This window comes from Balaenoptera physalus (assembly GCF_965194825.1).
Source record: "Balaenoptera physalus genome assembly, chromosome: 21".
NCBI lineage: Eukaryota > Metazoa > Chordata > Mammalia > Artiodactyla > Balaenopteridae > Balaenoptera > Balaenoptera physalus.
This window is the reverse complement of record NC_138902.1, coordinates 20784901-20809238: the sequence shown is the minus strand read 5'-3', so window position 1 is coordinate 20809238 and position 24338 is coordinate 20784901. Positions and strand designations below refer to the sequence as shown.

Below are 24338 nucleotides of genomic sequence, written 5' to 3'. Positions count from 1 at the left end.
CACACCCTTATTATTTACAGGCTGCTGATATACGTTTCAAATATTTTACAGTGTGTTACATGGATTTTGTATTTGTTTTTAAGAGTCTTTCCATATAGAAGTTTAAATTTTTTTTTCCTAACAAGAGTATTTACTGTCAGGCAGTATTCTAAGTACTTACATTATTGCCTCGATTATTTGCTTCACTACAACCCTATGAAGTAGGTGCTATTATTAGAGTTCCAATTAATTAACTGAGGATACTGAGGTAGAGAAAATAAGTGACTGGCCCAAGTTCATTCATTTGGAGCTGGGAAATGAAGCCAGGTAGTCACAGCTGATGGTCTCCAACTTCTGTAATACTCTGCCACCCATCCTGTCAATAACTTTGCTTAAGGCTGTTTAAAAAGTCTCCTCTGCCCCAAGATTACATGGATATCTTATTATGTATTTTACAGACATACATAAATGACATATAGAATTTACTGTAAATTTTATACTAATATTCCCTTGCAATACAATTTATTTGGGCAACTTTCATGTTGTGGTAAAATATAATATTTACATTTTAACCATTTTTAAGCATATGATTCAATAGCATTAGGAACATTCACAATGTTGAGCAACCCTCACCGCTACTATTTCCAGGACTTCTTCATCATCCCAAACAGAAACTTGGTACCCATTTAAACAATAATTGCCAGTTCAGTAGTTGTGGCTCGCGGGCTCTAGAGCGCAGGCTCAGTAGCTATGGCGCACGGGCTTAGTTGCTTCGCGGCATGTGGGGTCTTCCCCGACCAGGGAATGAACCTGTGTCCCCCACATTAGCAGGCGGATTCTTAACCACCATGCCACCAGGGAAGTCCCTGCTTATTAGTATTATCACCAGTCTTCTTTTCTACAGGGCAACTGGTAAATCTTTGTCCAATATTAGAGTGTAAGATTTATCTTTCCACTTTTATCTTTTATAAGCAACAGTGGTATAATAAAGAATATATCTGGCCTTTGACCCTGGTTTCTGGCACAGAGCTTCCAAAACCCTTGGAATTTCAGAGTGAGAGGAGTATCTTTGTTATACTGATGAGGTAGGTGACTCAGGATCGGGGCTGGTCACCAGAAAGACCAACCCTGTGACTGGTCAGCCAACTTTGGGCCAGCCTGACCTCAGGGGAGGGGATAGGGCTGGAGATGGAACTCATCCATGTCATCAGGGATTTAATTACACATGCTTCTAACGAAACTCCAGTAAAAACTCTGGTCACCCCAGCTCTGTGGAGCTTCCAAGTTGGTGAACACATTGATGTGGTGGTGGGGTGAGATGCCTGGGTCCCACAGGAGAGGGCGTAGAACCTCTGCATATTCCTCCACTCCTAAAGAGTATTTCTCAGTTTGGTTGCTCCTGACCTGTATCTTTTATAGTAAAACTGTAATTCTAAGTATAATGTCTCAGTGAATCCTGTGAGTTGTTCAAGCAAATTACTGAACCTGAAAGGGCTGTGGGAACCCCAAATTTATAGCCTAGTTAGGGTACACCTGAGGCTTGTGGCTGGAGCCTCAAGTGGGGACAGTCTTGTGTAGGCCTTTGCACTTCTCTTGTGGGCTCTGTGCTAACTCCACGTAGTGTGAGAATTTAACTGAATTACAAGCACTCAGTGTAGAACAGTGCAACACACTATTTTTTAAAATGTCTTTTGTAATTTAAAAAACTATTAAACAGTTTTTAACACATCTTTTGACAGCTGAACTTATGACATTTACAGTCTTGGTTACAACTATATTTAGCTTATTGTCATCTTAACACTTTAAAAGATAAATTTTAAGTTGCCATAGTTACATGATAATTTTTTAAATGCATGGATATAATTTATATCCTTTCATAGTTTGCTATGGAAATTAACTCTCCACTTTCTTTTGGGTCTCAGATGCACAAGTATAATTAATCCTTTTATTTTATGGCACATTGTGAACATGTCTGTGCAAAAACTCGTTTTCCCTTCTCATCCCTGATACACAGTTTCATTTCTCTTCCTTAAAACGTATCCTCTAATGTTTTTGGTATTTATCCTTAAATTATCCATGTAAAATACATAGTATTATGTACTTAATATGCATATAAATATATTCATATAGTTCTGTACATTTCATTGTTTCTAACTTCTTTCACTAAATGGTGATTACTGTATTTAGTATTTGTACAAATAACAAGCTATCATGTTTGAATCTAAAATGCTTAAAATATAGCGTTCTGTTCACCAAACAATATGGTTTTAAAAAACATTAGCTTTGATTATAGTAGCATCTTCTTGTCTATCATAATCACTGTCTTACTTGCTTTGCTTCTTTCTCCACAATTTTCTTCAACGTGTTCTCATCTGGTATGGGACTCGTAACACACCATGCAAACCAAGGGCTACACGTGAAACCTTAAATGTGGTGAAAAAGCCTTTAGGACAAACATACAATAGTTGAGAAAGGTTCACATTGAGTATTAACTGTGATATCAAGACACCTATCCTGTTTTTGACACTCGGAGCACTTTTAAAAATGTGAGGATTTCCCTGGCGGTCCAGTGGTTAAGATTCTGCACTTCCAATGCAGGGGGCGCAGGGTTCAATCCCTGGTCAGAGAACTAAGATCCCGCATGCTGTGTGGCTCCAAAAAAAAAAAAAAAAAAGTCTGTGATTGTAATATTCTATGTATTTCGACCAAGACTTTTCCTATACATCATGTTGTTAAAATGTTACATCAAGCTTGGGGGACATAAATATTTTTTCCAATATTAAACTGGCTGAAAACGTATCAAGGAATATATCAAAGCAGGGTCTTGAAAAGGTATTTGTGCACCAATGTTCACAACAGCATTATTGACAATAGCCCAAAGGTGGAAGCAACTCAAATGTCCATCATGAATGAATGAATAAAAATGTGGTCTCTACATACAATTGAATATTTTTCAGCCTTAAAAAGGAAGGAAATTCTGACACACGCTACAACATGGATGGGCCTTGAGTCCATCATGAAATGAGTCACAAAAAGATGAATACTGTACGACTTCATTTATGAGGAGTTTAGAGTAGTCAAAATCATAGAGACACAAAGTAGAATGGTGGTTCCCAGGGACTGGGGGAGAGGGGGAAGGAGGCATTGTTGTTTAATGGGCTTATAGTTTGTTTTGCAAAATGTAAAATACAAGTTCTGGAGACTGGTGACACAAAAATGTGAATCTACTTAACACTACTGACTGCACTGTTAAAAATGGTTAAGATGGTAAATTTCAAGGCTCAAGAGGGAGGGGATATGGGGATATTTATATACATACAGCGGATTCACTTTGTTGTACAGCAGAAACTAACACATTATAAAGCAACTATACTCCAATAAAGATGTAAAAAAAAAAAGGTCAATTTCGTTTCACTACAATTAAAAATAAAAAATAAAAAAGGAGCCCTGCCAGGAATACCTTAACCAGGGATACGTTCTGTGGGGTGAGCCTGCACTTCCTTTCACTCCTGTGGCAAACCCAGGGTTGGGTCAAGGGATGAGGCCAAGTCACTGCCCTACACTGACAGATGCTCAAGAATGTGAAGTCTACCATGTCTCTTTATCAACCTAAATCATTCCACGGGAGGGGGGCGTGATGTGTGTCCCTCTCACTTCCCCATGATACCTACACCCACAAATGCCGTATCAGTAGAATGCTTTATGTTATATTCTCGTATGTGTTTCCTCCATCCAAAGACCTTATTCTCACCTTTCCAGCATGTATAACTCAAACAGATTTTCAAGACTCACCTTAGGGTTGTCTTACTCATAAAAAGTGTTCCTAAATCCAGTAGGATTAATTATATGATTAATTATATGGTAATCCTCTTAAGACCTGTACACCAAGCACTAGCATCTATCACACCTCACTTCATTTTCACGGTTGGTTTCTTGCATGCCTCTCTCACTCTACACAGACCTTTCAAGCGAGAACTGTCTCATTGATTTTTCAATTCCAAACGTCCAATCATACAGCTAAGCCCAGCAACAATAGAATGTGCTCCATAAACATTTGTTGTTTGTAACTTGGTACTGTATCTACATTGAATGGAATGGATTTTCACTTTTGACTTTATGAAAGTAAACAAACTACTGTCATTCTCACCCTCAAATCTTTCTTTGGGTTTTTTTGACTTTGATTTGTATCCAAAAGAAACACTCATGATGAAATATCATTCATTAACAGATTATTTTTACTTTGTCATTTGATGGATATCAGTAGATGGTTAGAGGAAAAATTTTTTCATTATTGCAGGTTCCTGGGCCAAGAAACCCAGAAGGCAGGGTAAGAAAATTAGTTTTTAGTCTGACTTAATGTTTTGCCCTGAAAAATTGGTGGAAGACCACAAAAGTAACCCAGCTGACTCAGCAGGTTCTATGCGTGCATTTTTCAATAGATGGCATGTTTGAAACATTTTTTCATGGTTGACCTGTAAGAAAGGTTAAGAGAATCTTCTCATTGGGGAAATGGAAGTACAGCCTTACATTTGGCTAGATTCAGAACTCAAGTTTTAGAGGCACTTTTACATTATGCATATTAACAGAAGGCAGACTGATGTAACTAAAATATATGAATACGAAAGTTAGTTTGATTCCCTCATCAAAGAGGCTCCCCTGAACATCTCAGCTTACGGATCATCCAGTAATTCTCTATTACTTTGTTTTGTTTTGTGTATGTCACTTCTCACGATGTGAAATAAACTACTGTACTTAAATATTTATTACTTGTCTCTCTTGACTGGAATGAGAACGGCATGAGGGCAGGGACTTTGGCTTGTCCTATGAAACTCCAGGCAGGAATGAAGTTTGTCAGAGTCAGGGGAAAGGAAGGAATGCGATGAAGGTGGAAGCCGCTGGAGTGGATGGAGTGTCCCAGCAGTTTATTTAATCAAATTCAGTTCTTTGTGGACTCTTTTTCTTATAATGAGTATACGTATAAACAAAAGATTATCCGTATATTATTTGCTCATTAGTCAAGAAACACAAAAGGAGAAAAAAAAACCCTGAAACTAGAAGGACTAGAAGGAATTCAGCTTATTCAGATAATTCTTCAAGTTCCAAAACAATAATATTTACAGACAAGCAGGTATTTTTAAAAATAACGTTCACTCAAATTTTAATTTGTTCTTTTTTTTATTTTTAGAACCAAGACACATACTTGAGGGGAAAAAAACACTCCATTTTCCCACGGTCCGTTTCAAAGTGCAGATTTTAAAATGTAACTAAATATTTACAAGGTTTTTTTTTCATTATCTTTCTTTCAAGAAAATAAAACTCACGAAATAAAAACATCACAAAGACAATATCAACAGAATCTGCAAGTTGTTTAAAGAAAGCATCCTTAATTAGAATATTTAACTTTCGGTTTACCTAATAGAAACATTGTTAATACTAAACCTGTAACATCTTTCCATAACCAAACATAAAACAAACGGCTGAGGCAAAGTCATTCTTTGAATAACAGTTGATATTACTGCTTTAATACCTGTTCAGGAGTTCTGATTTTTACAGAATATTTCCAAATGAAACAACTATCTGTACAAAAAAATGTTATTTTGATATTGCTTTAATTCTGTAGTATTTTTTCTAATTCCTGTTTTGTTCAGTTGCAGTTCTTTGCTTGACTTTCCCCTTTTAAGATCTGTTTGTTAGAGAAGAACTCTAAAGTACTCTGGACTCCATCCTATTTGGTTAATGTGATTAATGAGGCTTATCCTGGGGGATCTTAGTGTTTTTCTAAATTGAAAAATTAGCTACTCTATAATAAATGCGGCTGAATCACACTCTCTTTGGATGCCTGTACTAGATAACATAAAAAGTTTGCTAACACAAAAAGGCTGCGAAAACACTGAAGCTTTGCTACCTAGCTGTTTAGATTTAGCCAATGCAAATCTCTTATCACATTTTAGGGCCCACTAGCACTTGAGAATCTATCCAGTTGTGAGGGATCTTTCTGACTTGGATCTTACAGAAACCAGGAATGGTTGCTGGTGGGCAGAGAGGTTGCTGAAGACCACGGTTACACACTACAGCCCTGTTGTTTAATGATGATTATTACTGACACTTCTTACTTTCGTGGAATGTTGAAAAGGAAAAAAAAAATCTATGATCACAGCATTAAAAAACTTGTATTTGTGCTGCATTATTATTATTATTTTTTTAAATTTTAATTTATTATTTATTTATTTATCTATTCATGGCTGTGTTGGGTCTTCATTTCTGTGCAAGGGCTTTCTCTAGTTGCGGCAAGCGGGGGCCACTCTTCATCGCGGTGCGCGGGCGTCTCACCATCGCGGCCTCTCTTGTTGCAGAGCACAGGCTCCAGATGCGCACGCTCAGCAATTGTGGCTCACAGGCCCAGCCGCTCCGCGGCATGTGGGATCTTCCCAGACCAGGGCTTGAACCCGCGTCCCCTGCATTGGCAGGCAGATTCTCAACCACTGCACCACCAGGGAAGCCCTGCATTATTTAAATTACTGAGATACAACTAAACTAATGGCATAAGCTAAAGACATTATTCCCTATTATTTGCTATAAAATCACTAAAAAAAACCGTTTAAATTGTAAAATACAAATATAAAAGAAATACTCTTGTGGAAAGGGCCCTTATGGAAAAAGGTGTTAAAAGTGCTTTAATTTCAATATAATGATCTAAAACTGCTTCAAACATAAATATTTTTAAAATCTCTACTCAAGGACAAACACTGAAAATATGTAAACCTAGTTCTCTATTAAAATATATTTTGCAAGTAAAAATTAGAAAATATTGAAGTTAAAGGAATTTGTCACATTAAACACAGAATGGTAAATTACACAGTGTCAGGAATTATAAAATTATTGGTTTAATGATCAATCTAAGTAAAAAAAAAATCCTACTTTAATCTAAGTCAAATGGCACAACACTACCATAAACAATGAATCAAAAAATATCAGAGACAAAAATCTTGTTTTGAAGATTTTACTACTATTGCTTACCCTTAATCATATTAAATGTTACATTTACTCTCCTTATTCCATTAGAATAATCCCAAAGAAAATCTTTATATAACTTTAATAGCTGTGATAGCAACATTTCAAAAAATAAATTTCACAGTATTGTTAATGTTTTTGAAGGCTAGGTAGGTACTGAAAAATAGCCTAGTACAGAGTCGCTAAAATAATCGCATGGAAATTATTTTGGTATTTTAGATGTCAGAAATTGATTTCCTATTGCATTATATGATACACTTTTGCATCTAAACATTTTATCAAGGGCTATAAGGTTTATAATTTACCACATTTACATTTATTTTTAAATGTTAAAATAAAAAAATATGTAAGTAAAAAATACTTGGAAAAACTTGTAAACCTCTTTTCAGTAGACAAAAGAACTATCTTCAATGTCCTGGCTGAAAGGGTTCTTGATACCATGGAACTGGAAGAAAGCAAAAAGCACAAAGATTTGAGATGAATTAATGAAGCAGACGGATGGTACGTAATAGGATAGTGGAAAGAACCCAGTTAAGTTAGAGCCAAAGAGATCAGAGTTCAAACTGTACATCTGCTCTTTACTAGCCATGGGATCCCAAGAAACTTAATAGTATTGCAGTATTTAAGGCTCTCCAAAGAGTAGTTTCCTCATCTGTAAAAGAGCAATCACATCCCTGCATCTCTCTCACATATCTTGTGAGAATTAAACGGAATAAAGGATGTAATGTGGCCCGCACACAGGGCTCTCTCAGCCCTTCCTTTAGTTCCATTATGGTGCTGAATACAAGTATCATGAGCACAACAGTAGGAAGTGGGTCACAGGGATTTTCACGTCTTCAGAAGGATGTAGTTCGTTGTAATACAACCAAAGAAATAACAATTAAAATTTTTGAGAATCAAAGCTGGATTTGATTCCAGATAGCTTTCTTAGCATCACAAACAGCTTAATTATTAAGAGCACAAGAAAGCTCAAACCATGAGACCTTTATGAAACAATTTCATTCAAGATTTCCTATTTCAAAAATTAAAATGTCTTTAATTTGTAGGTTTGCCACATCTACTATGCTTGGTGTGTTTATCATTACAGCAGCTACAGCAATTTATTAATCAAAAAGGAAAAAGCAGTCATATACCCTGCCCCCGCTTTCTCTCCTCCTTTATAGTTTTTCTTCAGGCTATGATTTAGCTGAAAATTTTCCAGTCCGTTTTAAACTCATTTAGTGGGGCAGGGAGGGAAGGAAAGGATACATAGATAATTACACCACCACAAAATACTCATATGTGAGAAATGCACACAAAAATACTGTGGAAGTAGAAGAGGCATTCTCACATGAGAGAACAGTAAGAAGTTCAATGTGGCTTGAATACAGAGGTGGAAGTGGTGGGAAATGAGCCTGTCTATGCAGGGCTGTCAAGGGCCCTGTGTTCCAAGCAAAAGTATTTGAATTTTATCCCATAGGTTGTAGGGCACCAGTGGCAACTCCAATGTAGAGATGCTGCTGTCAATAGGTTTCTTAATTAGAAATAGAACTATACTAACAGCCTGCTTCTTGTCCAATTCAGACTAAGGAATTAATTAACTCAATTAATTTTTTCTACTTATTAGTTTGTAAGATAACCCAGGACTGAGAAAGAACTTTTAAAAAAATACAATTCAGCACATTTATTGAACTCTCTAAATATTTTAATGAATACAAAACCTTGTTGGTTTTAATAGGTTTTCTTCCTTCTTTTATATTGCAGTTAGCACCAAGTTGAGGCAAAAAGCCAAATCAAAGCTTTAAAAATATTTTTTGGCTGAAATTGCATGTGGTATTTTTCACCTTATATATCTACAGACACACACAACCTACAAAACTGATTTTCCTTGAGAAACAACTTTTCAATTTAAAGAAATTCCTTGCATTTCTCTGTTTAAGACATTAAGAGATGATTAAATTTATACGCAGTACATTTTACCTCTGATGGTAGACTATTTGGGTGCTAATGTAGTTTTTGCAGAATTATTAATAACTGTTTTAAAATTTTTCTTTAACTATGGTAAATATACATGTCAATTAAATTAAAAATTATATTCTAATCATGATATTCTATAAACAGAATTGTTTCAGAGAAAAAATTTCAAGTCCCCGTGGCAAACTACCAAGTTGTTCTACTAACACATTTCAATTAACTCCATTCACTTATGCCAAGATACTATATTAAAATACTGTTATTAGATACTATATTATCTGATTGAAGTTCCTTTTTTCCACATATTTACTCTATTTTTTTCCTTCATTTATCGAAAAATGTATGTTCACAATAGGAAATCTAGAAAATAATGAACAACACTCTCCACAAACTCCAAATTTTATCACTCACAGGGAGACAAGTTAAAATGTTAGTGTACTTTATTTCCGTATCGCTATGCATTTCTTTATTTACGTAAGTAAATTTATACAATATAGTTTTAAAAATTGTCATTAAAAACTTTTATAAACCCTTCAATGGTTGCATATTTCAATAACTATAATTTACTTAACTATTATTCCTTGAAGTTGGGTTTTATTGAAGGACATATTTAGTGATATTACCAATTCTTTTTTTCTCAGTCTTTGACAACTAGTTTTCCACTGACAATGTAATTCAACTCTGCCTGATTTTAAACAATTCTACAAGTCTACACAGAAAAATGTGCCATCTATCACCACTGGTTGTAAATTCCACTAACATAAATGTACAAAGATAAAAGTGAAAACTCTACTTAGTACTAAACTTGTGAAACTCACCGTTAAGTCCAAGGAACTTCTGGAAGCACACCCAAATCAGGAGAGCAAGGGTATGCAGCGACCGGTTGATGGGAAACATACTGTGAAAAAATTGGCTGCTGAAAATTGTAAACAGGCATTTGAGATGGAAAATGTCCACTCACTGGCACAAAGTCATTTGCTTGTCGTTCCCCAGCAAAGTAACCAAAATATTGAGAGTACAACAGATTAGAATGTGTATTTTGAACAGTACTTGTAACTGCAGTCAACATTCCGAAAGGAGGTGGCTGTACTTCATAGGATGTTATTCCCTGGTATGTCTGGGTAATGGAACTCCCATTGCTGCTGCTGTAACGATAAACACACCAAGCAAAGTAAGGATATGAAGTTCCAAATGACTGCTCAGAAGAATTATATACTGGGGCACATGCAGACTGTGGAATTTCATTCCAATATGTGGCAGCATTCTGAGTTAAAACTTTTGAATTCTATTGTTCAGAAAAAGAGTATTCTACTGTTTGATTCACATTAAGGGTCATGTTCTCAGATGCTTCAACAGGTGTAGTATTGGAACTCAATGTACCCTTCCTATATTTTTCTTTTGACTCAGTTTTTGCACGTTGTGTTTTATTTGCAGAACAGGAATTTTGTTCTGGATACGTATGGGTTCTGGAGAACTGGTGCATGTAGAATTTTTAATGGATGAATTTAATATTTCATTATCTTGAGGTTCAAAGTCAGTGTCATTCATTTCTAAATTGGCATCGATATTCCTCACAAAATAGAAAATAGGCTTTGAGAGCACTAATGCATTAGGCAGAAGAGAAGCATCAGTTTCTGGTTTTATGTCTGAGGGACAAGATTTCTCTGCAGGATCTGAGGAATTCTTAAGAAATTTCTGAGAAGGTATCTCCTGGTCTTTTGAAAATGTGCCATCTACACGTTTTTGGTCAAAAATTGCCAAAGGAGAACAATCTTAGCACTTTTTGTTTCAGCAACACTAAAATTTACATTTCTTTCCTTCATGTTATTTAAGTTTCCCTGTTGTCCACTGAAATCTTCTGAAGTAGCAGATGAAATATTAGTTAAATCTATTTTGCCCTTTAACTTTGACATACAAGTGTCTTTTAGGTTCTTTAAAGGTAAAAGTGAGCCAGGTAGTGATCGCTGAATTTCAACTTTTTTTGGAGAGACATGGTTTCTTTTCAGATTGTCAGATGAACTTGGTCCTATATCATTTTCACTTTCGGGATGAGATCTCACAGTCCTATTAAGTGTAACACACATACAAACAACTTTAAATATAGAGAGTCACAAAATTTCAATATAAATATATATTTGAAAATTTTATTTAGGAAAAGAAGTCTTAAGATTCACATTTTCCTCTTTGTATTGGCACTATACAAGAAACATATTTCTCCAGTTTTCCTCCCTTGGTTGGAATTTAGATACTTTTCTTGCTGAAGGTGATATATTCCACATTTCAAATATATTTCCAATACATCTGAAAATACAGAGTGCTGCCAATATTCTAATAAATTATTTTATGCTTTGGACACTTCCTGATTTCAATTTTTTTGCAGTAGTTTCTAATTCATATACCTCCAACTTATTGACAATCTTCTTTACTTGCAAATGGCCATATATAGCTGGTGAAACCACTAGCTGTGACCCCTACCCCCAAAAGACTATCTTGTCACAAAGTACTGAGATATTTTGTCTGTTCAAGGTCGAGAATAGGAAAAGCAGACTTCCAAAATTTCTTCCCAAGGGAATATCCTTGGCATTCCTATCTAAATTTAGACAGTCTCAATCAGGGTGAAGGAAGCATTCATTATTGAAGGTCTAGAGCCAGACAGTTAATACAAGTCTCCAGGGCAATTATATTTTTTGGTGTCTCATCAAATTCTTCGAATTAAAAGTGGAAAAGAACATGTTGAAAGAAGAAAGTAACCATTCCTCCACAGTCGAGAAAAATTAATCTTTGGCCTGGAATTTGTATATCCCACTCATGAAACTAAAAGCCCCTATTTTACTTAATCCAGCCTCCTTAAAAGGCACTTAAATGACAACCTACTTCATCATCCAACCCAATACAATACTTTGACAGTTTCCAGAAAGGACAATTTTGACTCTATCACATTTCCAATGATGTTTCAGTGATGTCTCAACCTTATAGACTGACAGCTGCCTGTATGATCTGTCCTTTTACCCACTCTCTTAGAGGATGTTCTTCCATGACCATGGCACCTTATATTAACCTTATATTAGAATTCATTTTCCTGCTAAGTGAGGCACAGTTTGATTCTTTGAGCAGCAAATACTACCTATACTTACAAAACTTACTTTTGTAAACTAAGTAAAATAAATCATCTTAGTTACAAAACTAAGATGATTACAGAACTGGTTTATGTTATGCCTCTGATAGCCTATTCATCCTTATGCCACTACACAATTATTTAAAGAGTCACCTGTGCCAGGAAAAAGATTCTAGAAATGTAGTAAATTAAAGATCATATTTAATTTTTTAAAAAATTAATTATTTATTTTTGGCTGTGTTGGGTCTTCGTTGCTGCGCACGGGCTTTCTCTAGTTGTGGCAAGTGGGGGCTACTCTTCGTTGTGGTGCGCGGGCTTCTCACTGTGGTGGCTTCTCTTGTTGCGGAGCATGGGCTCTAGGCGCACGGGCTTCAGTAGTTGTGGCTCGCAGGCTCTAGAGCGCGGGCTTAGTAGTTGTGGCGCACGGGCTTAGTTGCTCTGCGGCATGTGGGATCTTCCCGGACCAGGGCTTCCCGAACCTGTGTCCCCTGCATTGGCAGGTGGATTCTTAACCACTGTGCCACCAGGGAAGCCCTAAAGATTATATTTAGAGAAGCAAAACCAAATAAGACAGAAATGAGAATGCTTATCTTCTTTTAGTTCATATTATTCATTTTCCTTCATAGGATGGAAAAAAGGTGGTAAAAAATGAAGCTTGTCATAAATTGAAAATCTTACAGAGTTGAATGAAACAAGAGATGGTCAACAAGTCCAGTGGTGCCACTTCATGTCAAAATGAGAAAAACATAAATAAGGTAGTGGGTTTTTAATAAAAATAACTAATTCAAAAAGAATTTAAAGAACTAGCCTTTATTCTGAAATCATGTCCTTTCTATATTGTGGTGTTAACACATCCTTTCATGAAACAGTAGTATACTTATAATATGTGAGTGTGTTTGACTAAGCTCCCACTTAGGAATGTAACTTGTCAATTTTTATCTTGTTAGCCAGTCTTGAAATTTGACAGGTCTATAAAATCCACAAGTTTAAAAAAATCTAATCACTTGCCCCATTCTACACCCTTTTTAGTAATAAGCCAGTCACTAAGCCCCATCAATTCATTAAATAATGTCTGTCAAATATGACTTTCACCTTCTTATTCTGTAAAGTGTCACTCTTTTCTAAGCCCTGGCTGACTTACTACTTTTAACTATACTTAGAATCTCCTTACCCTTTAAATCACTGTGAAAACACATTTCACAGGATATTACCTTTCAATCCTTACAGAATGAAATTCAAACTCCTTAGGCCTTACCTAAGACACTGCATAATCTGAACCTTCTTCTCCCTCCTTAGCTAACTCTTCTCCCCTAAGTTACATATATAACCCAACAGAGGAAATAAATAAAGGTTTTAGTCTTGTTCCTTAATATGTGCTCAATTTTGTTTAGTTTTTCTTCAGACAGGGCTGATGGCAACTCCTACCTTGGATGCTTGAATGTTGCCTTTTCTCTGTTGATCTTCGTGACATCTTTCATGCTAACCTATGTTTAAAAAATACAGAGAAAACCTACATTGTTGATCGTTTAAAGTATAATATTTATTATTTTACTTTTCAGACATTAGCAATTGCTTGTTCTGTCATCATCTAAAATGCACTCTCTGAAACTATATTCATTAATGATCCTCTCCTTCAAAACTCAGTGACTCTGCTGGACTTCCCATATTTCATAAATGTTTGGAGAAACTTTTTAAAAAAGCAATCTGCAACATTCTTTTTACCCACATTTTACAACACGTCTATTTATGACTGCTTCCTATTTTATGCCCTTTTTAATCAACCAGTCACTCAGCGCCACTGTTAAGTAATGTCTGTCAAGTATGGATTTTCCTTTCCTATTCTGTAAAACAGCACCTTTTTCTAAGACCCAGGTGACTTACTACTTCTAACTATACTCAAAATCTCTGCTCTTTAAAATCACTGAAAGAACACAGTTTACAGGACACTACCCTTCAATACGTACAGAACAAAGTTCACACTCTTCAGGTCTATATTTAGAACATTCTGTTATCTGAAACAATATGCTTCTCCATCTTTAGCTTACTTCTGGTCCACTAAGTTAAAATGTTTGTTCCAGACTTAATTTTAAACTCATTTCTCAAATAATGTCAATAAGCATTGTGTCTTTGGTCACATTACTTTCCATAGCTTGGATACCCTCTTCATTTTTTTACCTTCATCTGATAACATTTTTTCCTTTAAGGCAAAGCTTTGATCTGTGTCTTTCTATGAAATCAATGAATAAATCTCTATTTTAAAAAAATTTTGCTTTTCTTCTCTACACTTACAACACCTTTTTAGTAACACCCTCATTTTACTCTTGATGTGGAGTACACAACTTGTGTTGTTCTTGTGTTTTGGAAGTATGTTTATAAACTGGTTGTTAATTAAGCATTTTCCCACAAACACAGTGCAATAAATGATTTGTTTCCTAGTCTCTAGAACTAGAGTTTAACTAACGAATACAATTAGAGTAAGCTGAGAAAGAATCCTACTTTCCATTTTGCGTATAGGTCTCTCTTTCTTCACTTCTGAAATGAGAAATTCTCAAAAAATTTTGAGTAGTCTCCGAGGGTGGAGTAGGGGCAATTATTAATATAGGCTCTGGAGCTAGACTGCCTTGTTTTATATCTAGGCGCTTCTGTTTACTAACTTTGTGACCTTAGGAAAGTTATTTAACCTTTCTATGCCTCAGTTTCTGTACTTTTTAATAAGATAATAACAGTGCCTACATCATAAGCATTCTGTGAAGAATAGAAAGAGTTAATGTTTGTACATTCATTAGAACGCTGCCAAGTATTTAATAAATGCTATATAAAATTTGTTAAATAAAATGTACTTATGCAGGACTAACTCCTTCACAATCGTCTATTTTAAAATATCTGTACTATTTCTCTGTGTGGATGATAATGGTCAAGAACACAGACTCCACTGTCAATTTTTAATATCCACAACATTAAGTATAGCCTCATTATATAGAAGCTACTCAATCAATACTTGGTCACTCGCTTAACTCACATTCATAATAGGGACTTTTCATTCACATCCTTCCAAAAAGTGTTTTCTAAATAAAATAATTAATTTGCAAGTTTAAAAGTAGACATTCGCAAGGTTATCTCTCACATATACAAATCATTCATATCATTTTATAGATAATATGGATTGTTTAATCCAATAGTTCAGTTAGTAAATTCATTTTGCAAGGCAGTATTTAAAGCATTCTCAATTTTTACAATTCTGCAAACTACATACTTGTTTGCTTAAAGAGTAGACTTGTTCTCAAAAAGAATACCTACATAGGTTTCGCTTAAAACATTTGTTACCTTTTGTTTTTTACAACTGGAAACGGTAGTATATTCCTCTTGCTCCTGAGGGTCTTCACATTTGTCTACAGTGAAAGGCCGTTTTTTAGAGGAATTTGAAACGTTTTTCATTATGTACTCTGAAATTGAGGGCACCTTCACACAAGTACTGGACTTGTTGATATTCTTCCTAGGTTCTACATGAATATTCATTTCTTCCTTTCTCTCCAGGTGGAAAGTCTTCTTTCTGTTATGTCGCATTTGGCACAGGATAAAGGAAATGGTTAATTTAGCATCTTTAGCACATATTATCTTCATATGTTCAATAGTTTTCATGACTTTCGTAATATGGGCCATTTTCCCTAAGTCCTTCCGAGGGACAGCCATTACATTTTTGAGCAGGCTGGAAAACTGATTGTAGTTGTATTCTAACTCTGTCACAGTGCTTCCGTAATTTATGGATGCTATACATGGCACAAAGTCAATGTATGTGGAAACGGAATACTTAGACTTCTTTAGAAGTTTTTTTATTTCTGAAAGTTCTTCAAGTTCTCTTGAGAGCAAATGAACAGCATAGGAGCAATTAACAGCTTCATTATATTTGTAGATAATATCCAGATCTTTCTTAAGTTCAGAAATAGCAGTCTCTATCACTTTCCAAAGACAATCTGTTGAATCATCTTTAAGAAATGAGAAAGAAGTCATTTTTTCTTGGCACTGAACCAGTTCAGGAAGAAGTGACAAATCAAACCAAAGCATACCTCGAAACCTCTGTTTGTCTAGTTTCTTTGCCATTGAGTTTTTAAGAAAGTGAACTGTTTCTGAGAGCATGACGATTTCAATATAGGTTTCAATGGCCGCAGGTTTTAAAATTACTGCCCCATGGTTGTGGTTTTTCACCATGTCCAAAACATTTTCTTGTGTGATAAAAATATTATCTATGTTATCTTCTTGCAGCAACTGAAAGTATTCTTTTAAAATTTCTAAGTGATCGGTACATCTCAAAGTGAGTTCCTGTAGTTTTTTAAAGTCTGCAAATTCAGCTTGATCCAATATTTCACTAATACAACAGATATCTGGATGTGAAAGCAAAGTACTGTTAAACCTAGAATTTTCTATGCTAATTGTTGCTTTGTTTACTAGAGCATTTGACTTTCTGGAAGCAATCATAGTATTCTCAAGCCCAGTACTGGAAATGCGTTCACTGCTTAAATCTTTAGACAACGTGTCACATATCTTCTGCAACTTAGAAAAAGCATGTTGATTCATTTTGAGTAGTATTTCTTTGCTGTTCTTTCCTGAGTATTTTTTGCAGAAAGACTCTCTCTTTTCTTTCCAAACGAGACTTTTTGCAGCATCAAAAAAGATATGTTCCAGACCATAAAGAGATATTTTAATACTTACTGCCTCATTGCTCTTGATAAAATTAACTTTTGAGGAGATCATTTCTATAATAATCCATAGATGGTCTTGTTTCCCTGGACAGGAATCATTTTGGGGAGAGTCCCCATACATACTGATCAGATTTAATGTACTTTTTCTCAAGGATTCTAGGTCTCCTAAACTATCTCCAAAGTTAACTCCACAGGTAAATGGAACAGAAAGAGAAAAGTCAAAGCAATCAGAACAATGTTTCATTATTGCCTCACACTCATTAATCTGTCGTTTGTATTTTAAGAATGTGTAGTATGAACTGTTTTCCCTTTTGGTTTCTTCAAACACTTCAACCAACTGATCATGATAGTTTTGCAACTCACAGAATGCATGATATTTTAACCTGCCTTGAAATGCAGGATAGAAACTGGATTGTTGCTGAAACCCACGTGGTCTGCCAAGCAGCTCACTGTACAATGTCTCATCATACCAAAGCAAGCTTCGGAATGTTGGCTCACCTCCTAAGAGCCTTGTTTTGTTTTCAATGAACTGAATAGTTTCCATCATCATTTGGAGTTCTACCAAGGAGTCAACAGCACACGGCTTTAATTTGTGTCTGCAGTTATTCCACAGGTTTTGTTCTACCAACAGGTCTCTTGAAATCAAGATTTGTTTAAATGAACATTCTTGTTTTCTTTCAAAAGCTTCAACAAATAAAGGGAGAATATTTTGACAAACTTTAGTTTCTTCCTGTAGAATCTGCAAAGATGATGCTTCATCTGCCCTCTTCAAAATTTGAGCTATCTTAGCTATAGGAGCCAAATTATTAGTTGAGCAATGTTCTTCTTTTAATTCATTCATGTATGATGTAGGCATCTTCGGAGGAGGAGAGACGCTGGAGGTTTCAGAGTGGGCATGTAGAAGAGGCATATGATTCATTCCTGTAATGCCTGGTTTGGAATTACAGGCTCTTCCTGAGTGCACTGTGGAGTCAGACTGAGAGTCATGACTAACTTTTCCCTCCTCTTTCTCTCTTTTGTTAAGCTGATTAGAAGCAGTGTTACTCAAAGAGACTGCCTCAGTAGCATCTTTAATGCTTAAATGAGAATCAATCAAGTTGTTTTTAACTGTTTTCTCACTTAAGTAGGAGGATTCTTCTAATGTCTTATTCTTTTGATTTTTGTACTCAGTCTTAACACTTGATCCTTCAGTCATGTTTTTGTGAAATGAATCTTTTGCTTTCTCTGCTTGTTTATCTTTCCACATTTTTCTGTCCTGAATGTCTTTCTTTGCAATACATTTTGGGGAAGAAGAATCCTTTACTTTATCTTTTAAGAGCAAAAAACTATCATTGGAAAATAGTTTCTTCATCATATTGTCCTTACTTTCTTCAGTTACTGATGTGAAATCCAACTCAGAATTCTCAATAACATTTGTTCCATTCCCGTCTATGTGGAAGCAATTACTTGAAGAGCAATGTTCTGTCTTTAGCAGCTCCTTTCCAGCACATCCTCGTTGACAGTGTGGTACAATGGTAGACACTGTTGAAGAATCTACAGCAAAAACGCTCTCTTTATTCAGGTAAGATTGTGAAGATTCTCCCTCACTGTCTGTCACTAGAGTGGCTGATAACAATTGAGGAATACTGTTACACTTTTTGCTTTTTATCAGAGTTAGATTTAATGGGTCCATAAGGAAGTTTTCTGTTACAATGCCTGGTTTGGAGCTCTCATTAGGAGGTGTCCATTTTTCTATAGGAAAATTTACTTCCAGGTTTCTTGTATAACCAGATAAAATAAGGTTATCTGGCTTGTCGATATCAATGTTAAAAACATGCGTCACACTTGATTCTAAGACTGAAATAACTATATCAGTTTTCACCTTTGTGTGGGCTATACAAGTTGCATCATAATTTTTGTCCACGTTAAAATTTACGTTGCTTTCTTTTATGCAAGTTAAAGATACCGAATTCCTTTTACTTATTACTTCATTAGCTTCAGAATTGTTTTCTTTTGTTGTACCCTTAATATTACCATGTGCTGAATGGTTCTTAAGCTTTTCATATTTACTAACGTTAGATAAAAACTCTGCATCGATTTGATTTTCTTTTTTAGTTAGTTTCTCATCTGGGCAGTCTGGGGAAGAGAGACACCCAGTTTTTCTAGAAAAGGGCTGAAGTTCTGATGATCTGGGATTTCTCAAACTGCTAGTGCTATAAGCTGACTGACTTGCACTTTGGGACGTGGAACAGAGGGCTAACTGCGATTCAAGATACTCTCGATCACAATATCCTCTCACGCGAATAGTGGTGGGACTTCTGGAGACACCGGACACATTTTTCTTAGAAAGGCAATTTGTGACTCTCTCTCCACTTGTTTTATAAGACTTGTGGTTTGATACATGAGTTAATGATTTATCAACTTCAAATCCCAAAGCCCTGTTCTTTCCAGGTTTGTTGTATTTTCTTTTTGACAAAAATTGCTTAGTGGAGTAGTATCTTCTTTCAGACACAGAACTATAACCTTGAAGGTCACAACTTTCCCAGAAATTATTGCATATTACTGCATATGCTTTTGGTAAAGGGCCCTTTCTTTTTTCTCCCACTTTAGCTATAAGCTGCAAAGACGTGTGAACTCTTCTATGAGCTTTTTTTAAGTGAAGAACAGCTCTGTCAAGTTTTCTGGAAAGACATCTGCTTTTGCATAAAGATGCTTCACTAGTTAGAATATCCAGGACACTCCTAATGTATTTTTCTGACCGTGAAAAGGTTTCAATTCGTCCTTGGGATAATGAAGAAAAACGTTCCGACGAGTCCTGACTGGTTAGCCTCCTCCTCTTCCCACAAATTTCGTGACGTCTTAAATCTTTACGCGGTATATTCTGGTCCCTAAAAGGTGTATGTGGCTTTCTTTTGCTAATTCTTGATTCTGTGTCCTTTTTACTTCTAGTATCATTACAATCGGTTTTTGACTTTGTAAAGGAACGCCTGCTTTCGTTATTTACTGTTGTGACATTAGAAGGTTCAGTAAGCAAAGGTCCCTTGTTTTGCTTTTCAGACACATGATTCACGTGTGTATTATGACTCAAGTCAAAACAAAGTGAGGTTTCAGATTTACTCACTAGTCCTGATCCTTGCCTTACATTACCAAATTCACCTTCAGATGGATGATGTGAATTTTCACCAGAACACTGGGAATGAATTTCAAATCGTGGAACTTCTTCCTCCTCCTCCTTTATTTCTGATGTTATGGCTTCAGTTCTGTATTTGCAGAAATTATCTTTCAATGCAAGGGGTTCAACAGCAGGACTGAATCCTTGCATAAATACATTAGTAATCCTAACTTCTAGATCAGGAAGTAAAATTGGGTTGAAGAGCTCTGCTTTGTTTTTTGCTGTAGAGAAATAAAAACTACTTTCCTCAGAGCAATGCTGATCGCTATTCTCCCTCCTTGTGGTGCTTTTCAAAACTTCTGTCTCCCCATTAGTGCTTCCTAACAGACCTTCCCAATCGATGCGAGACTTCAGAGCCTCATATGAGGCCCCGAAGTCTTCATAGAGTACATTTCCATGGCTATGAGCGTCCTGTTGAAATAGAAAAGCATTGTCACTCCGTTCTGATCCTACTTCAACCTCATTATCCAATTTGACGCTTTGAAGAACTGAGTTGTCACTTACTGACTGATGAAATGAGTTGTGTAATTGATTTTTATCCATATCTGTTTCACAATCAGAAACCCTATATTTTACTAACAAACCAAAATCTGGACTCTCAGAAGAACAAGTTTCTTTAAACTGGTATCTTAGGTGATCTTCGAGATTTGTGCCTAACGCAGGCACTGGAGCATCAGCTATCTGAACTGCAGCATGTGAGGCTATATGCCCTGAAGAACCTGCAATTTTGGGAAATGTTGTGGAAACCAAATGCTCTACAGTCCTTCCAGTATTTTGAATATCTTTTTCTTTTATGGCAGTTACGATATCTTCATTTTCTAATAATGTAGACTCTGTGGACACATATTTTTTTCCCCAAGTCAAATTAAATGTAGTAGAAAATTCTTCAGAACTCAGAATTTCTATGCTATTGTAATCTTTATTCTCCCTCCTTTCATCTACAGTGGTAAAATTTTTGTTTGCATGAAAACTCTGCTTCTCATCTCCATGTATATTCCTTATGTTGTTTTCTGTAGACAAAGCAATGTCTTCCACTTCGGCCTCATTCTGGTTTTCCTTATCATTATCTCTCTGTTCTCTGCAATCAATATTCAGGTGCACATCACTGTTCAACTGTGAATTACAGAACTGAGTGTGATCTTGACCTTTATTGTTAACTTGAGAATTTTCTTTGCAGTCTCTTTCACTGTTCTCTAAGGACACTGGATCATTTCCATTTCTCCTTTTAACACATATATGTTCTCTAGCTATGCTGCAATTTGCATTATGAGCTGTTTTAATGTCATGAGATGAAGTAACAGCCGGCAGTTGTTTGGCCTGGAGAATGTCTTTTGCTTCCTGGAAAGCATCAGTCATAACACTAACACAGTTTTGACCTGGTTTTTCCAATTTCAGTTCCATTAGTTTTTGAGAAATGGTAAAACTTGTATCAATGTTATCTTTGTACTCTAAAGAGTGCTGAGGATGCTTTTGTGGAAGGTTCTCCAGTCTTGGAGTAAGATGATTTTGTATTCCCAGTACTAGATGATCTAGCTCATACTTCTCCTCTGTGGTAGATGAGAAAGATTTTGGCTTTTCTAACCCTTGAGTAATTAATATTTGATCACAATTTTCCACCAAATAATGAAGATTCTCATTCTCTTTGTACTCTTGATGCAAAGAAATATAACTATCTACTGGACTGATTTTTGTTTTATTAGTAAAAGAATTATCAACTTCTTTCCATAAATTTTGCTTTTCTTCATGTTTGGAATTGTCTTCTGGCCCAGTGAAGTTTCTCATCTTTCCAATATCTTGAATGTACTCATGTATGCTTTCTTTGCTTTGGAGTGGAAAAAGTGTAGGCATTTGGTGACCAGTCTGATATACAGTTTTAAAATTAGAAGACTGTGGTTCTGGAGAGATGTGACTATTACACCCTTTTGTACAAGTATTCACTGATTCGTAAGAGTCATGTGGCTCACTATTTTGTTCAATTAAAAGTGGAATGTTGCTTCTCTGCTGGGATCTCTGAGCTTTTTCTCCACTGTGTTTTTGGGTTTCAACTTCTGAGACTACATTTGGCACACACATTGGGAAGGAAAAATTATCCTGGCTCTTACACTGTTCTGCCATGGTAATTTTATTGGGAGCTGTACAATCATAGGTCTTAGAGCCCATGTTGTGAGCCTGGGTTTGTGAATCATTCAAAGAAATTTTGAAGCAAGGGGCATCCAAATTATTAGTAAGAACAGTCTGATCACCAGGCATAACTTCAGATGACGAGGCAGGATTAGTTGGCATAGATGATAGGTTTATTTCTGAATTAGCAAAATCTAAACTCTTCTCAAATGGCAAAATCTCATTTAAACCTGTAATAGTATTATGTTTTCCCATGCTTTCTTCTCTCTTCATCAGTCTTGGGTCTTTGATGAGTTTCGAAGTAATAACTGTGCTTGAGCCAATATTGTTATGAAGGGGAAAAGCAGCAGCCAAATCACTTAAAACATCTTTAAGATGTGTCAAATTTAAAAGGTCACCATTATTAACACTTTCTCTGGTATCACTGGGAATAAATGAAAGACCTGAATCATATGCATGTACTTGAGAAGTGTCTCTACATTCTGCTGAATTGTGCTCCATCTGTCCCCTGTATGCTTCAAGCACAGAAATGTTTTCATTTTGCACATTTCCATAGGAGTTAGAAATATTTGAGTTGTAAGGATTTATCTCTGAATTTAGTGCACTGCATGAACAGTTTTCCTGAACAAATGGATCTACAGGTTTCCCGCAACGCTCAAAGGTGACAGCAGCATCTTTTCCTTTTCCAATTCTTTTGGCCACTGTACAGTTTTTCAGAGACCATGTTCTTTCTGTGGAAATAATAAGAAAATAAGGAAAAACAGGAACAAAAAGTGTTTCTTCAGGCAACTCTATTAATGCAAGTAAACTATGTCATGAGCGGTTTTAACCGAAAGTCCATCAAATAACCTAATGATGATTAAAGTATGTTCTCAGCAGAAAAAGCAAGAAGAGAAGAGGATGAGTAACCGACCAATAAAGTATAAATGACGTAGCATGAAATTCTGCCCTATAGACCCATTATAAGTATTTGCCATAAAAAATTTGAATTTTGACAAATACTAAGAAATAGAAAAATTAAATAGGAATAAAACCATGTTGCTCACAGACTAGGTATTTCTTATATTAATTTCCTATATGCAGATATTTAATAATAGAATCTATATATTGTTAGGTAAAATTGTCTCCCTCCAACTACTGTTACCTTGCTTCTTTTTTTTTTTTTTTTAAATTATATATTTATTTATTTATTTATGGCCGCATTGGGTCTTCGTTGCTGCATGCGGGCTTTCTCTAGTTGCGGCGAGCGGGGGCTATTCTTCATTGTGGTGCACGGGCCTCTCATTGTGGTGGCTTCTCTTGTTGTGAAGCACAGTGTCTAGGTGTGCGGGCTTCAGTAGTTGTGGCACGTGGGCTTCAGTAGTTGTGGCTTGTGGGCTCTAGAGCGCAGGCTCAGTAGTTGTGGCGCACGGGCTTAGTTGCTCCGCGGCATGTGGGATCTTCCCGGACCAGGGCTCGAACCCGTGTCCCCTGTATTGGCAGGCGGATTCTTAACCACTGCGCCACCAGGGAAGTTCCTACCTTGCTTCTTTTCCCTCTACCACAGGAGAACAAAAATGGAAAGGAAAGAGGAATAAGGTAAAGAAACAGCGGGGGAAAGATCAAAAAGGGTGCACAAAATCCTTCCCAGGAGCCAAAGCAAACCACTACCCCTGCTCCATTATGAAATAAATATTCTGGCAAATAACAAATATAAATAAAAACCTGGAAAATAGAAGCAAATTTTCTTTTTATAATTTATAGAGATTTATTCCTAAAATTTCATAAAGCACTTCATGTAATAACAAAGGAACATATAAAAACACATATTTAGCAAGTAAAATGTTCACAAAGCATTCATAGCTAAGTAATACCATGAAAATACCATTGTTAAAACAGATTATTAATGAGACGTTGCTCATGAACAATATATGAAGTTATAATCATATCACTGGGAACGTACCATGAAGTTCTTTTTCACAGAATGTTAAAAAATAGCTCTGTTGAAGATTTCTAACTTATATAACTATTGTGATTATCCTTTTAATTACAGTAAGTTATAGTGGAAATATGTTCGAAAATAGAGATGTGGGACTTCCCTGGTGGTGCAGTGGTTGGGAATCTGCCTGCCAATGCAGGGGACACGGGTTCGAGCCCTGGTCCGGGAAGATCCCACATGCCACAGAGCAACTAAGCCCATGCGCCACAACTACTGAGCCTGCACTCCAGAGCCTGGGAGCCACAACTACTGAGCCCACGTGCCACAACTACTGAAGCCTGCGTGCCTAGAGCCCGTGCTCCGCAACAAGTGAAGCCACCGCAGTGAGAAGCC

At 36.1% G+C, this 24338-nt stretch overlaps 1 protein-coding gene across 7 annotated transcripts in view; it reads right to left on the bottom strand.

Annotated features, from left to right (window-relative positions):
• Nucleotides 1–4475: 4475 nt before the first annotated feature.
• Nucleotides 4476–24338, bottom strand: part of TEX15 (testis expressed 15, meiosis and synapsis associated) — an 87337-nt gene continuing 67474 nt past the window's right edge. For 6 of the 7 annotated variants that reach the window (XM_082444568.1, XM_082444571.1, XM_082444570.1 and 3 more), the window contains 4 exons: nucleotides 15383–22758; nucleotides 13484–13542; nucleotides 9762–10088; nucleotides 4476–7435 (listed from right to left, as the gene is read on the bottom strand). In XM_082444568.1, the coding sequence (XP_082300694.1) occupies nucleotides 9764–10088; nucleotides 13484–13542; nucleotides 15383–22758 (7760 nt within the window). In that variant the 3' untranslated portion in view covers nucleotides 4476–7435; nucleotides 9762–9763. Of the gene's footprint in view, nucleotides 7436–9373; nucleotides 10089–13483; nucleotides 13543–15382; nucleotides 22759–24338 lie in introns of those variants that run through there. The other variant, XM_082444569.1, reaches the window with a different exon arrangement.